The sequence below is a fragment of the Prunus dulcis genome, unplaced genomic scaffold, assembly GCF_902201215.1.
Source record: "Prunus dulcis unplaced genomic scaffold, ALMONDv2, whole genome shotgun sequence".
Classification (NCBI taxonomy): Eukaryota; Viridiplantae; Streptophyta; class Magnoliopsida; order Rosales; family Rosaceae; genus Prunus; species Prunus dulcis.
The window spans coordinates 15,582-30,303 of NW_023010225.1; the positions used below are offsets into that span (position 1 = coordinate 15,582).

General features: G+C 38.6%; 3 protein-coding genes across 4 annotated transcripts; 1 reads left to right on the plus strand and 2 right to left on the minus strand.

Annotated features, from left to right (window-relative positions):
- Window positions 1-1,123: 1,123 nt before the first annotated feature.
- Window positions 1,124-2,392, minus strand: LOC117613236 (F-box protein CPR1-like). The gene has a single exon (XM_034341861.1). The coding sequence runs from the start codon at window positions 2,288-2,290 to the stop codon at window positions 1,124-1,126; it is 1,167 nt and encodes a 388-aa protein (XP_034197752.1). The 5' UTR covers window positions 2,291-2,392.
- Window positions 2,393-9,535: 7,143 nt separating this feature from the next.
- LOC117613237 (F-box protein At3g49450-like) lies at window positions 9,536-10,423 on the minus strand. Its single transcript, XM_034341862.1, has 3 exons — window positions 10,293-10,423; window positions 9,760-9,841; window positions 9,536-9,727 (listed from the first exon to the last, which is right to left on the minus strand). Exons 1-3 carry the CDS (start codon window positions 10,421-10,423, stop codon window positions 9,536-9,538), a joined length of 405 nt encoding a protein of 134 aa, XP_034197753.1.
- Window positions 10,424-11,128: 705 nt separating this feature from the next.
- LOC117613238 (malignant T-cell-amplified sequence 1-A-like) lies at window positions 11,129-14,558 on the plus strand. 2 transcript variants are annotated; one of them, XM_034341863.1, is made up of 10 exons: window positions 11,129-11,332; window positions 11,930-12,011; window positions 12,094-12,161; window positions 12,274-12,371; window positions 12,693-12,783; window positions 12,860-12,888; window positions 13,192-13,328; window positions 13,460-13,527; window positions 13,946-14,009; window positions 14,205-14,558. In XM_034341863.1, the coding sequence occupies exons 1-10, from the start codon at window positions 11,322-11,324 to the stop codon at window positions 14,220-14,222; spliced, it is 666 nt and encodes a 221-aa protein (XP_034197754.1). In that variant the 5' UTR covers window positions 11,129-11,321; the 3' UTR covers window positions 14,223-14,558. The 2 variants fall into 2 exon arrangements, with proteins under 2 accessions (XP_034197754.1, XP_034197755.1); XM_034341864.1 differs by lacking the exons at window positions 12,693-12,783; window positions 12,860-12,888 and having other exon boundaries at window positions 11,130-11,332.
- The last annotated feature ends 164 nt before the right edge of the window (window positions 14,559-14,722 follow it).

Genomic DNA, 14,722 nt, shown 5'->3' on the forward strand with positions numbered 1-14,722 from the left:
TTAAGATCACATATTATTAATTGTGATGAATTTTCTAGCATAATAATTACAAAATATGACGAATTATTATGTCATATTTGAAACGAGGTGACAATTTCTAAAGCATCACATATTGAACAATGTGATAACTTGTCCAGCGTCAAATAATGAAGTAAGTGACGTATACTTATACGTCAAAAACAGAATATTGTGACAAAAATGGAGAAATCACATATTGTTAAAAGTTACATATTCATTTATCGTCACAAAATAGTGTATATGACGCTTAGTTATAGTCGTCACATTTGATCTCTGGTGAAGGGGGTCATGTGACGACTCTTGTGATGCTAAAAATTCGTCACTTAAACGTAACTGCGACATGCTGCCATCGTAGTACCAAAAACCCTAGCTCCCTTTCTCCCAAAAAACACTCTTAAAGCTTTTTCCACTTTGAGAGGGGAAGAAGCCATTGTTCTTCCCCCCTCTCCCCTCTTCTCTTCCTCCTTTCACCTCTTCCCCCATTTTCAAAGACAAAGGGTTATCTATGTTTTGTTATGATTTTCATCCAACCATTATAGGCAGCTACTGCTCAGCGTCGAATCTTCACCTGCATTTCGGCGTCGAATCTCCACCACCATCTTTTTTGCAATTTCTTGATGTTTGGAATAAGTTGCAGAGACTCTTTGGGTTCTCTGTGTAGTTTTCACCTCTCTTTTTGTGAGAGTTTTTCATCTCTCATCTGTGAGAGCTTTTCATCTCTCATTTGTGAGAGTTTTATTTGTATTGTTATAGCTTGGTTTTTTCAAGTTTTATCTCTTTTTTATTATTCTAAGTTTGTAATCTTAGTTGGGATGCCTATGACAGAGTTTTTCGATCCTGCCTGATCGTTAGTGGAGACACACCAAATTGTCTTAATTTTGATATTAGACCACTCCGTTATTGTAATGGCCCTTTTGTGGCTAGTGGCTTTTTTGGCTGAATTATGAATGCAATCATAGAATTTCTCAACAAAAAAAATGTAACTGCGACATAATTTTGCCTAATGTGGGGAAATTTTTTCCTCACATTATCCATTTTGTGTCATAGTAGCCATATTGTATATGTTATCTATGAAATGTTGAGGAATGTTCATACACCTTTCACTCTAGTTGTTGCTAGCACATGTGATACACCTTTCACTTGAAACTAAGCTATTCACATACACAATAGTTTCGAAATCAGATAAGCTATTCATGGGAAGATTCTTAAGCTTCTCAGTTGCAAGGTTGAAAGTTACTACATCTCCATCTTCGGTAACCATAAGAATCTCGTCAGTCCTCCAAAATTCCAATACCCTCTTAATGCCCATCAATGGCTCAAAAGTTAAGTGTTTTGTCCAAGAACCCTTAGCACCGTCAAAGTCATCCAACACCCAAACTCCATAGGAGTCAGGAAATACACTAAAACGATTAAATCCAAAAAGAGCAATAGATCCATTCCACAGTATAATGCGCAGATCACAATACATAAGATAAGACATTTCATACGCATAAGATGATCCTTCCTCATACATATAAAAACTATCAGGAAATAATAGATTATGAAATATTTCATCACCCGTGTCGAAGAAAATGACCATTGGCTTCTGTTCCTCGTCCTCGTATTCCACAGATTGTTTTGGTTGCTCATACCCCACCCAATAACAAATTCCTTGGAAGTACATCTGGAAATAATCAGGAAAAAAGCAAGTAGTATCTGTTTCTAAAGAATTATTCCTGATCTCTCGCCATGAATCAGTACTGAGGGTGTATATTTCAACTCTAGGAGGAGGAATAAGACCATCAATTTCCGCCTGATAAGATGCAATTCTACTGACTTTGTAATCTTTAGATTTGGGATCATATCCAAACCCTACAGCACATCCCCACCAATCTGGAAGACCTGATTTGGGTAGAAGTTTGATTTCCTTGATTGCTGGATTGCATAAAACAAGGTTGTCACTACAAGGACTTAGACAAACTATCCCATTACAATGGCCTAAAATACTTGGAGATTCTACATCCTCGAGCCCAATAAATCGTCCCGAAGAAAGTGGAAACTTGATGTCCTCAACAACAAAATTGACGTTATGCTCATCATCATCATAATCATTTCGGAGATAAAGGAAGGAGAATGCAAGTTCCTTCTCATCACTGTTAGCGTCGCTCTGGACAAAACGACTGAAAAGGACGCAGGTAGACAGTTTGCTCTGCATCGAATTAGAGAGATGATGCATTAGAGATTTTGAAGGCAATCTTGGTAGAATATGGCGCAACGCCATCTCTTCCCACATCTTGCAAAATTTAAACCCTAATGATTGAACAACGAGGGATAGAAATATATGTTTTGATGGTACGTACTTAGAGATTAACAGCTAATTAATATGGATTTGAGTTCTGCGAAATGAGTGAGAGAACTTGATTAAGGGAGAAGCAGGAAGATTTCCATATTGATGATCTGCTGACCAGAAAAGAGATGGTTACGTGGTTTGTGATATATGTGACTTTCTTTTAATAGTTTTCCCTTCTGTTTTACTTGGTTTAACGGTGTAGAGTTTTTACTATTAACTTTCGTTATAATTTCTTCACCACCAGATAACTTTTGTTCCCCCTTAAGATATTTGACTTTTTCTAATGTTTATGAGCATATCTATTTTTAGGAGTATCAATCACATGACATGTCAAAGAGTTTTGAGCATCTGTGATCGTCTTCAACGTGCTCTGTCAACTTGAAAACACTACAACTTTAAAGTTGGGTGTATAATTGCTATATAAGAAAAGGTTGGTTGTGCAATTCATCTATCTGCGCCCTAATTAACTTAACTTTTGTGCATATGGTGATAAAAAAAAGTTCCAATTGGAAGCATCCTATCTTTTAGAACAAACTAGTATAGTTTTCAAACCGATTAAAAATTAGCTTTTGTGGTGGAAAATCATTCTAATATTAGGGTTATAGTAGTGATTTCTTTTATGCTATTCAGACTAAGATGTCAAACTGCCAAAGTCAATGGCCACATGGAATGTTAGAGCTCCAGAAATGACTTCCTGATGCTGCCATTGCGGTTAAGGCTTTAAAGTCCATGGACACATGACATGTCTCAAGAAAATGCAACCATCCCCAGAAACACCCGCTAACTCTCAGGTAATAATTAACATACAAAATTGAAAGATTCAGGCTACAAGTACTCATCGTATTGGATGAGAAATTTTTGTATGTTCTGGTACTCATCCTATTGAACATACAAAAATTTCTCAACAGAATTTCATCCTTATTGGTACATCTTTTATCAAGCTTTTGGACAAGAGAGAAAAAAAAAAAAGTAAATTTAGGTTTTGCCCATAAAAAAACTTTCACTTTTGGAAAAAGCCAAAGCTTTTTCAAAAAAGACAGAAAAACCTCTCAACTTTCAAACCAAAGACATGCAAATGTAAATGATTCTTTAAGAAATCAAAAAATAAATAAGGGCAATTTTGTCCATTTTGGCTTCTTTTAAAAATTTTCTCTCTCCTTTGGTTTTTTCCAAAGTCTCCCAAAAAAAAATGTGAGAAATTAAATTGCTAGAATTATATATCTACACCCTCAAGCTTGTTGCCTCCTGTGATCGAAACTAATTGTATTCACATTGAAAACTTTCTTTTGTAAGTCGATTATACAAGTTATAAATAATAAATAATAAATAATAAAAAGAACAAAACACAACATGGGAGATGAAATAAATTAAAGTTTACAATGGATTTACTACTTGGAATAATTACGAAGACATACAAATTCAATGAAATGTCATCATCCTTTTTGGAAAAATATCAGTTTAGCTAGCTAGAATTAACTAACTATATCCCTTCAAGCTTGTTGTCTCTCTAGATCATCGAAACTATCTGGTTCTGATATTTTATGAAATTTCTCGCCTGCCATATCAAATGAAATGATGACTTCCAGTGAAGTTCTTGTGTCACTCCCGTACCAATAAAAAATTCCGTTCAAGTACGTCTGGAAAACATGTGGAAGAATATGAGCTTCTTGTGTATCACACTCAATCTCTCTCCAAGAATCAGCATCCAAGGGGTAAAGCTCTGCCCTTGAATGGATCAGATTGAGATCCGGCACGGCCAAGACAAATTTAACTCTGTTTACCCAATGGTTAGAGTTGGTTAGAGCTGTTAGAATTGTTAGGAGGTTGGTTTGCTTAGCTGTCAGCTGTTAGCACGGTTACTTACTCATTAAGCAAAGAGACTAAGTAGATGTATATATATATATATATATTGTACTGTACAACGATTCAGTAAGAAATATCATTCAGTTTTCTCATCTGCTCTTAGAAACTTCCAGTAAACTCTTTTCTTCCTCTGTCTCTACTACCATGGTTAGCATGGTATCAGAGCCCTTCGTGGTTCTCGGGGCCTAATCTTTTGCTTCCGCTACCCTATTCTTCCCTCTCCTTTCTTCTTCCCTCTGATTTCTGCACCTACTGCACCGTCTGCGATTTTGCCATTCCTTCACCTTTGTTGATTCTGCAATTCGTTTATGTCTTCGTTTTCTTCGAGTTCGCAATTTTCTTCAACCTCTCGCTTCTGCAATTTCTTCGTTTTTATTCTTCGTGTCTGATCTAAAATTCTGTAATTTCTTCAAATTCTTCGATCTGCAATTTCTGTGCTTTCTCTCTCTCCTGCTTTCATGGTGACTTCACATCTCAAGATTGACGGTATTCTTGGTCTTATCACAATCCGGTTGAAAGATGATAACTTCTTGAAGTGGCGATATCAACTTGAGTCTGTTCTGGACGGCTACGATCTCTTTGGCCATTTTGATGGCTCGAACATTGCTCCTCCAAAATTCGCAATTTTGGATGAGGAAGGTGTCACCTCTAAACTCACTGCAGCCTACAAGGACTGGGTGCAGGTCGACAAGGCACTTCTTAGCTTGTTGATCGCCACGCTTTCTGATGATGCGCTCGAATATGTCATCAGTTGCAAGACGGCGCATGATGCCTGGATGAATTTGACGGATCGATATGCCACAGTCTCTCGTGCTCATATCAATCATCTCAAAACCGAGCTTCAGACTGCACAGAAAGGCTCTGAGTCAATTGAGAAGTTCTTGCTTCACCTCAAGCATATTCGCGATCACCTCGCTATTGCTGGTGTTTCGGTGTCCGGCGATGATATGATGATTGTAGACTTGAATGGCCTTCCTTCTGAGTATGATATGATTAGGACAGTCATGGTTGCTCGTGACACTTCGTTTTCCTTCAAAGACTTTTGCAATCAATTGCTTGCGGCTGAACAAGCTGCTGAGGCACGTGTGCTTTCTTCTCATGCGCCTATGGTTGGCATGATAAGTCAATCCTCTCCTTCTGTTTTCTCCCATGCCTTCTCCGGTTCTGGTCATGGTGATGGTCTTCTTCCAACTCCTCCAACTCCTTCAATGCCTCATATTGCCTATATGAGTTCGCAACCTTTTGGTCAATCTTCTTCTCATGCTCCCGGTGGCCGAGGCAAATTCTCTGGCTCTAGACCTTTTGGTCGTGGTTTTCAAGGCAGGTTTGAAGGTCCTCCTAAGTCTGGTGGTGGTGTTGTTCCTGAGTGTCAGATCTGCAGTAAGCGATGTCACATCGCAGTCAATTGCTATTTTTGCAATTCGAATACCTCTTCTCACGGATCCTTTTCCACAATTGAATGTCAGATTTGTGGCAAAAAGGGCCATGGGGCTCTAGATTGTTACCATCGCTCCAACTATGTTTATCAAGGTTCTCCACCACCTGCCTCCCTCACTGCCTTGGCTGCTCAGGCTTCTTTCTCTCCTGATGCTGTTTGGATTGCAGATAGTGGGGCAAGTCATCACATGGTGCCTCATATGACAACCATGGACTCTGCCTCCCCTTGCACCTCTTTCGATCAAGTCAGAGTGGGAAATGGGGAAGGTTTGCGCATTGATCATATTGGCTCAGCTCATATTCCCACTACAACTTCCTCTCTATCTTTATCTTCTGTTTTTCATGTACCCCAGCTTACGGCCAATCTTTTGTCTATGTATCACTTGTGCCGGGATAATAATTGCCGTATGATTTTTGATCAATTTGGGTTTTCTATACAGGACAAAGTCACCAACAGGGTTCTGTTCCACGGCAAGAGTGACCATGGCCTATATCCCATCCCATGCTCTATCCCTTCTTCAACTCATGTAGACAATAAGCAGCCAAAGATGGCTTTTCTTGGACAACAAATTCATTCCTCGTTGTGGCATAGGCATTTGGGTCATCCTACTAATGAGGTTGTTCAACTCATGCTTAGGGAAGCACAACTCCCAGTAGTTTCAGATTCCATATCTCAGATGTGTTCTTACTGCTTGAATGGTAAAATGCATCATTTACCTTTCTCTGCAAGGCATGATAAGGCATTTTCTCCTTTCTAACGGATTCATAGTGATGTATGGGGGCCTGCACATTGTAAATCAGTTGATGGTTATCGATATGTCGTCAGCTTCATTGATGAATATACTGGTTTTTTGTGGCTATATCCTCTTTGTGTCAAATCTGAGGTGTTCTCTCTGTTTCGCAAATTTTTTGCCTTTATTATCAATCATTTTCAGGCCTCAGTAAAGTACTTTCAAAGTGATGGAGGGGGAGAATATATGAGTCATCAGTTTTAGGATTTTTTATCTACTCATGGCATTGTTCATCAAATCTCATGCCCTTATACACTTCAGCAAAATGGACTTGCTGAAAGAAAAAATCTGCATTTTGTAGAGACTGCCATTACTTTCTTGACTGAAGCTTCTATGCTTGACAAATTTTGGTTTCATGCAATGGCACATTCAGCTTATCTCATTAATCGGATGCCTAGTAAGGTTCTTACCAATAAATCTCCTTATTTTCGGCTTATGCAAAAATTGCCTGATATCGGATATTTGCGTGTGTTTGGGACTGCTGTTTATCCATGCTTAAGAGGGACCAATTCTCATAAATTGCAACCTCGCACTGCTACTTGTGTGTTCATGGGATATCTTATGGGCTATAAGGGTGTTTTGTGCTATAATTGTTCTACTCAAAGATTTGTCATCTCTCGCCATGTCATCCATGATGAGTCTATTTATCCCTTCAAGCATCCCAGCACTTTACACTCCAATATTATGTCCTCTGTGTCTCCATCTCTTTCCATTAATCTACCTTCCACTCTTGTCCTTTCATCTGAGAACCTTGTTTCCCATCCATTAATCTACCTTCCACTCTTGTCCTTTCATCTGAGAACCTTGTTTCCCATCCCAATCATCCCTCCTCCTCTCCCAGTCGTAGCTAGTTTTCTCCTGCTACACCATCGCCTCTCGTTCCTCCAGATGCTTCTTCTTCTTCGGTTCAGCCTCTGGCGGATTCTTTTCCAGTTTCGTCAGGTGAGCATATGCCTCCTATTGGTCATGTCAATTCTGGTTCTTCTTCTAGTCTCTCTTCTTCTCGGAACATACATCCAATGACTACCAGGTCTAAATCTGGTCTGTGTCAACAGAAATTTTTCGAGGATTATCAGTGCTTTACTTCTATGCATGATTCTACTACTCTTGATGAGCCTTCTACATTTCGTGTGGCTTCTTTCTCTCCTGCCTGGATTAAGGCTATGGAGAAAGAGATTTCTGCCTTAACCATGCAGGGTACATGGTGTTTGGTACCTCGCCCTGCAAATACAAATATTGTTGGCTCTAAGTGGATTTACAAGATCAAAAGAAATTCGGATGGGACAGTTTCTCGCTATAAAGCTCGGCTGGTGGCACAGGGGTTTAGTCAAGAGGCCGGCTTTGACTACGATGAAACTTTCAGTCCAGTGGTACGTCATACCACAGTTCGTCTTATTCTTAGTTTGGCTTCTATTAATGGCTGGTCTTTGCATCAGCTCGATGTCAAGAACGCCTTTCTCCATGGCGATCTTGACGAAGAGGTTTACATGAAACAACCGCAGGGGTTTGAAGACTCTTCTCATCCTGAATATGTGTGTAAATTACAGAAGTCTTTATACGGTTTGAAACAAGCTCCAAGGGCCTGGAATGCCAAGTTCACAGGCTACTTACCTTCCCTTGGTTTCAAAATGTCACATAGTGATCCAAGTCTGTTTGTGAAGATTTCAGATTCAGCTATTGTTGTATTATTGCTCTATGTCGATGATATTATTCTCACAGGTTCAAACTCTCACGTTATTCAAGAGGTTATTACAGATCTTGGTTCAATTTTTGATCTCAAGGACTTGGGTCCCCTTGCCTTCTTTCTTGGCTTACAGATTTCATATAAGTCGAATGGTGATCTGTTTATCAGTCAACAGAAGTATGCCAAAGACCTTTTAGTCAAGGCTGGGATGGAATCATGTCGGTCCTGCCCAACTCCCTCTAAACCTCACACACAGGTTCTTCCTACAGATGGTGAACCTTTAAAGGAACCATCAATATACCGCAGTATAGTGGGTGCTCTTCAATACCTAACTTTTACAAGACCAGACCTTGCCTATTCTGTTAATACTGTCTGCCAATTTATGAACAATCCCACAGAGGTTCACTTTCAGTTGGTTAAAAGGATTTTGCGCTACATTCAAGGGACTTTGCACTATGGTCTTACTTACTCTTCTTCTGTTCCAGTTTCTTTGTCTGCATATAGTGATGCAGATTGGGCTGGGGACATTACCACTCGACGATCAACCACAGGTTTTGTTGTCTTCTTGGGTTCCAATCTAATTTCATGGCAGTCTAAGAAGCAGGGGTCTATCTCTCGTAGCTCCATTGAAGCTGAATACCGTGCTCTTGCTAATGCCTCAGCAGAAGTAGCTTGGATTCGTCAGATACTTGCAGATCTTCATGTCTTTCTCTCATAACCTCCACTGTTGTTTTGTGATAACATGTCTGCGTTAGCTCTCAGCTCTAATCCTATGTTCCATTTTCGTATCAAACATTTGGATGTCGACTTCCATTTTGTTCGAGAACGTGTACAACGCAAAGACTTCTTAGTTCAATACATTCCTACTGATGATCAGGTTGCAGATATTCTTACTAAGGGGCTTCATAGTCCAATATTTGTTAAGCATTGTACCAACCTCAGTTTAGGCACCCTAACTGAGATTGAGGGGGGGTGTTTACCCAATGGTTAGAGTTGGTTAGAGCTGTTAGAATTGTTAGGAGGTTGGTTTGCTTAGCTATCAACTGTTAGCACGGTTACTTACTCATTAAGCAAAGAGACTAAGTAGATGTGTATATATATATATATATATATAGTACTGTACAACGATTCAATAAGAAATATCATTCAGTTTTCTCATCTGCTCTTAGAAACTTCCAGTAAACTCTTTTCTTCCTCTGTCTCTACTACCATGGTTAACAAACTCTAACAACCTTGTGCACTTTTGCTTTGTCATCATAACCAAACCCCGCGTCAAGGATTTCTGATGTTTTTGGCAATCCCAAGGCAAGGCATTCTGATGTTTCTTAAACATATAGAATCGGCGCAAGATAAGGCTTTGGAAGAATTCGGAATTCCCTGGTTGCTGGATTGCACAAAAAACCCTGGTCCACATCAATCTGATGTCAAAGACAAATGATGCCTTCGCAGTGGCCTACAAGTTCTAACATATGAGGTTCTATCTACACGCATCGGAAGTGAAACATGAATGTCCTCAACAACAGAATGATGAACAAGGTTATTGGCATTGTCGTTGCAAATATTAATTATTGTTGAGAATAACGGGGCCGTTCTGTCATATTGGAGCTCACCCGTGTTGTTTCATCCTCAAGGATAACGAGACGCTTGAAAATAATGCAAGTGGTGGATGAGGCATTGAGCTTGGAATTGGAAAGATGCTTAGCCACCAAGCTAGGGCTGCTCATTAGTGTTTATACCCGGAATAAAAGACCTATGACCTCCAAACACGTGGACAGGATCGTTATTGATCACGGATGACCTTCGGCATGGTGCCTACCGATCGGTTCCTTTTTGATCATTACTCTACCGGACACGTGTCATGCTCACAATCCGCTTCTACAATCCCACATCGAAAATATGAGCATAGTGCACGCCTCCCAAGGCCTATATAAGAAGATCCCTATCCTCAAAAGGAGAGGGAGAAAAAAACCAACGATACGCTACCGCTTGATCTGTCAGCTAACATTACTAAAACCGTACTTACTAAAGCATCGGAGAGCCTTCGGCCGGTACCACACCGGTACCCCAAGGTCTTACCGAACGTGTTCTTTTGCAGGTACTTACCCTTCTAAAGTTAGACACCTGCCGAAGGCATAATATCACTGAGTTGGCGAAACACGTGCCGAACCACTTTTTCGCATCAACAATTAGATTGTTCCATGACTTATTCAAGCATCTAAATCGCATCAAAGACTTGTGAGGCAATCTTGACATCATTTGCACCACCATATCTTCCGAAAATTTGCCAAACATTATTGCCATTTCTATCGTGCTCTAATTTATTATTATTGTTGTTTCTCCTCTTCTACCTGTTTTCTGTTTGTCACTGACGACATACAGACATCAATCTTTCATTTTCTCGGTTCAACTCTTTCTAACAGAAAGGTGGTATTCCTTATTATTCTCTCACGGCAATCGGCCTTACATATTAAGCGCGCAACTTGTAGGTGTACGTGTTGCAAGTAAGTAGAAGAGGGAGGAAGAGAAAAAAGGGTTGCAGATGAGTGGAAGAGGAATGTTTAAGTTTTGGTCTCTTCTCTCCTTTGAAAACATCATTGCTGTCTTATTAATGTTTAAGTTTTGGTCTTTTGATATATAGCAATGTTTTAATACATTTTAAGCGTAGTCAGCAAATACGCATATGTGCTTATTTGGACAATTTATATATTAAAGGAATAAATACTTTTTTAGTCATTCAATTTTATATGAAATTCCAATTTGGTCACTGAGAAAAAAATTTAGCCAAATTAGTCACTAAGAGGGTAACATTTGCATGACTTTAACTAACGTTAAGTCTTTAAATTGTAAGCTCTGAGTAATATAATGACAAATTTGGCTAAATTTGTGTTTTAATTACCAAATTGAAATTTCGTGTAAAATTAAATGACCAAAAAGGTAATTAGTCAAAGTCACTAGTGCCGCTATGGCCCATTATTTTGAGCCTTACCCAGACCATATTGTTCCTTCCAGGCCAGCCCACTGTGAAAAGGCCGACAGAGTGGCTCAAGCACAGTTAACACCGACGCGGGCCCTAGAGCGCAGCTGAGCTTAACTGATCCCAAACCAGTTTCAGTATTGTTCGACCTTAACACCAGTTTAAAGGGTTTTCTCTGCTTGCTCTTGAAGATCTTAGATTCTCTCTTGCCTCCATTTTTCCAGAATGTTCAAAAAGTAAGCTTTGTACACGAGCGCGCACGCGCATATAAATGTTTTCGTCGATATTATTGTGTATGTGGGTGTGTATTTCCAAGTATATGTCTTTTGTTTGTTTACTTTGTTGATATTTGAGACATATGATTCCTGGGTTTGGTTTAGTTCGATGAAAATACAATCAGATTGTTTTAATTTGGTTTTGATTTGGTATTGTTGATTATGTTTTTATGTGGGTTTTGGTTTTCGATTTATGCCTTGAATTTCATTGTAGTTTGGTTTGATGCGAGTATGCGTTTGAATGATGCCGTTACTTCTCTGTGCTTTAAGCAACCGTGAAATGGTTGTATATGGTTTCTAAAACTTCAGCTTTCTCATCAAAGTTGATTTTTTTTGCTGTATATGAGATATTGTTATATAGTGAATCTTGGAAGTCCACTTATTTTGAGGTTAATTATTTGAAGAGGATGGTCAGGGTTCTCATTAATTTGTCTTCTTTGTGCTAGCTGTTTGTAATTGCAAAGTCTTCGCTGTTAAGGGAAATATTTTGTTATATGATTGCATATATGCATCAGCAAAAACATTTCTCCATTACCCATAATATGTGCTATGTTGTAGATTTTCCTCTGAAGAGGTGTCTGCACAAAACCAAGTTAAGGCATCTGTCCAGCGCAAAATTCGCCAAAGTATTGCCGATGAGGTAAGAGATTTATAGGGATTTAGCTGATGCTTTTAAATACACTTTATGTCTGTCTTTAACACAAAATTAAATTCAATTGCAGTACCCCGGACTCGAACAAGCATTGGAAGATTTGCTACCAAAAAAATCTCCTCTAATTGTGGCTAAATGGTTTGTTGCTCTGTTGCTCCTCCTTCTGTGGTTTTACTTCTAACTCAGGTATTCGTTTCATGATGTGTAATCCTGTATATTTAACATTGTCCCCCACCTCCACTTTTTGCAGTCAGAACCATCTAAATTTAGTTGTGGTAAACAACGTGCCACTATTTTTCAACATTCGTGATGGACCATATATGCCTACCCTAAGGCTCCTTCATCAATGTAAGAATTTCTTAACCACCAATATGTTGTTTCTCGTTATTATATTTTCTACAAGAATTATTAGTCTATCACTTTATTTGTTGATGGTCATGACTCTGTACTGTGAAGTTAATGCTTCCTTCTTGTATTGTTCTATTGAAATTCTGGTGTGTTGGGAGTGAATGAATAGAAAGCAACTTCTAGTAAATTTTAACCTTTTTTTCTATAATAACAATATATACCTAACTGTTCCTTATAGCATAAGAGTTGCTTCTATTTTCTATTTTAGGATTGAATGAAACATTAATGAGATTGTAATGTAATGGTGAATGAAATCACAAGGGAAAACCAGCTATTTTGTGGACTTCTTGCTATTCTTGGGGGAGTTGGAATTTGAGATGAGTCCTACTCTAGTGGAAAGCCAAGGACAACTCTGTTGATATTTTCATCCTTGGATTTTGGGTGGGGGTTGACAGTCCAGGCAGGTGGACCATCATACAGCTACTCTAGAAAAGTGAGCTTCAGGCAAGACCTGCAGGTTAAGTGATTCTCATGCTTGGAAGATCCTATTCAACTATGTTCCGGGTACCTTATTAAAAAGGAGAGAATGATTTCAAAACTTACCACAAGTCTTTGTATATGAATTTATGAACTTACAGCTAACTTTGTGCTTTTGTTTTGAATTCTGATCTATGAATCTCTTTGCAACTATTGTTTTGTTTTTTCTTCTTGTCAGTGGATTACCTTTTTGTTCTTATAAATAAAGCTATCTTGTTAGTGAACTTTTCCTTCCAAAAAGTTGTATCCAAGAACACTAAGGGTTCCTTTTTGGGTTTTACAGATCCAGATATAATGAAAAAGTTGCAAGTAGATAGGGGTGCCATAAAGTTTGTTCTTGCTGGTGCAAACATAATGTGTCCAGGTCTGACTTCTCCCGGCGGTGCTTTGGATGACACAGTGGCTGCAGAGACTCCTGTGGTATAAGTTTTATTTCCTTTTTTTAATGATTAGTGTAATGGCAAACTCATGTTAGAACAAAAAAATTTGTTGAGATATTATGTTGAGTTGATTTAAATAATTGCCTTATCTGTGAAACCGAATACTCTCAGGCAATAATGGCAGAAGGAAAGCAACATGCTCTTGCCATTGGCTTCACAAAAATGTCAGCAAAAGAAATGTAAGTTTCTTTTTTTTGAAGAAATATAGTTGCTTCTCATAGCTTATTGCCTGGGGTATTCTTGGACTATTGAGGACAAGCTATATGCTACATAGAGCCTAACTTTTCACCAACCTCAGAACATAAAGCTTGCAAATTTAAAAAATTAAAGAAATTCTTAAATGTTTCATTGTTGGCTTCAGTGCGATGAATGGTCAATATAGCACAGATGCAAACCTTAGGGGAAGGTTTATTGGTGCTCATATTGTATTCCATGCCATGTCTGTTGGGAGCTTTTATAAGTTCCTTCCCTTGTTCTTTGTAAACTTGGGTGGTAGAAGTTCATACTATGGTGAAGTTATAATTGTATCAAAGCCTGCTTAGTTATTAGTTGCTGATTGCGTTACTTAAGAAGTTGAGTCCTCTGCTTGGCTTGCAGTAGAGATATCAACAAGGGAATTGGAGTTGACAACATGCATTATCTTAATGATGGTCTTTGGAAGGTATGTCATTGTAAAATGTTTACTTTGTCTATAGCCATCACCAATTATCTTCTTGATTATTACGAAATGCTCTGATAAAGATTGCTGCTTCGCTGATGCATTGTCATGCCAAAGCATTTCTTATAACTTTTGGGTGTCCTACCTACAATGTTTTGTGAGCGTTGGCGTTCTTCAATCTTTCGCCTTGTTTTGCAGATGGAACATCTAGATTGAGGATATTGAAGACTAACTGTGATAACATCAACAAGAAATGAAGCATTTATATTATGGTTTCATCAATGTGGTGTGGATTTTCCTGTTTAAAAGTCATATGTATACCCCATCTTTATTTACTTGTTTTGTCTTTGTATGTGGAGTGATCATCTTTAACAAACAGTTCATCCTTTAATCGAATTCATGGTAAGATGGTCATATCCATTTTGTTATACAGTTAAAAGGTATTTTTCGTGTGTAATGTAAGATGGTGAATTCTCAACTCTCAAGTGGCTGTTCTTCAGCAAATCCGTATCGAGCCTGTGTTTATCAAGTCTCATCCGATCAGCTTTTAAACTGATTTCTTGAGGGCACTTTTTCCAAATGACTTGATTTTTATCCTATCAAGTGTAATTCCAGGCAGCACGCGGATTAGAGCCATGGGAACGGCTCCGCCTCACCATTTCAAATACTGATTCAAAATATTTCGAATACAATTTCAGTCGCATTGTTTATAAACA

Excerpts from the sequence above, each read along its gene's own strand:
- LOC117613238 (XM_034341863.1), top strand. Across the intron at positions 12,372-12,692 it reads CCTAAGGCTCCTTCATCAAT|GGAAAACCAGCTATTTTGTG; the intron begins GTAAGAATTTCT and ends TGAAATCACAAG. Across the intron at positions 13,329-13,459 it reads TGGCTGCAGAGACTCCTGTG|GCAATAATGGCAGAAGGAAA; the intron begins GTATAAGTTTTA and ends GAATACTCTCAG.
- LOC117613236 (XM_034341861.1), bottom strand. The coding sequence starts at position 2,290 with ATGTGGGAAGAGATGGCGTTGCGCCATATTCTACCAAGATTGCCTTCA.
- LOC117613237 (XM_034341862.1), bottom strand. The coding sequence starts at position 10,423 with ATGGCAATAATGTTTGGCAAATTTTCGGAAGATATGGTGGTGCAAATG. Across the intron at positions 9,842-10,292 it reads CTAATTGTTGATGCGAAAAA|CAGCCCTAGCTTGGTGGCTA; the intron begins GTGGTTCGGCAC and ends AACACTAATGAG. Across the intron at positions 9,728-9,759 it reads GCATTATTTTCAAGCGTCTC|CTCCAATATGACAGAACGGC; the intron begins GTTATCCTTGAG and ends AACACGGGTGAG.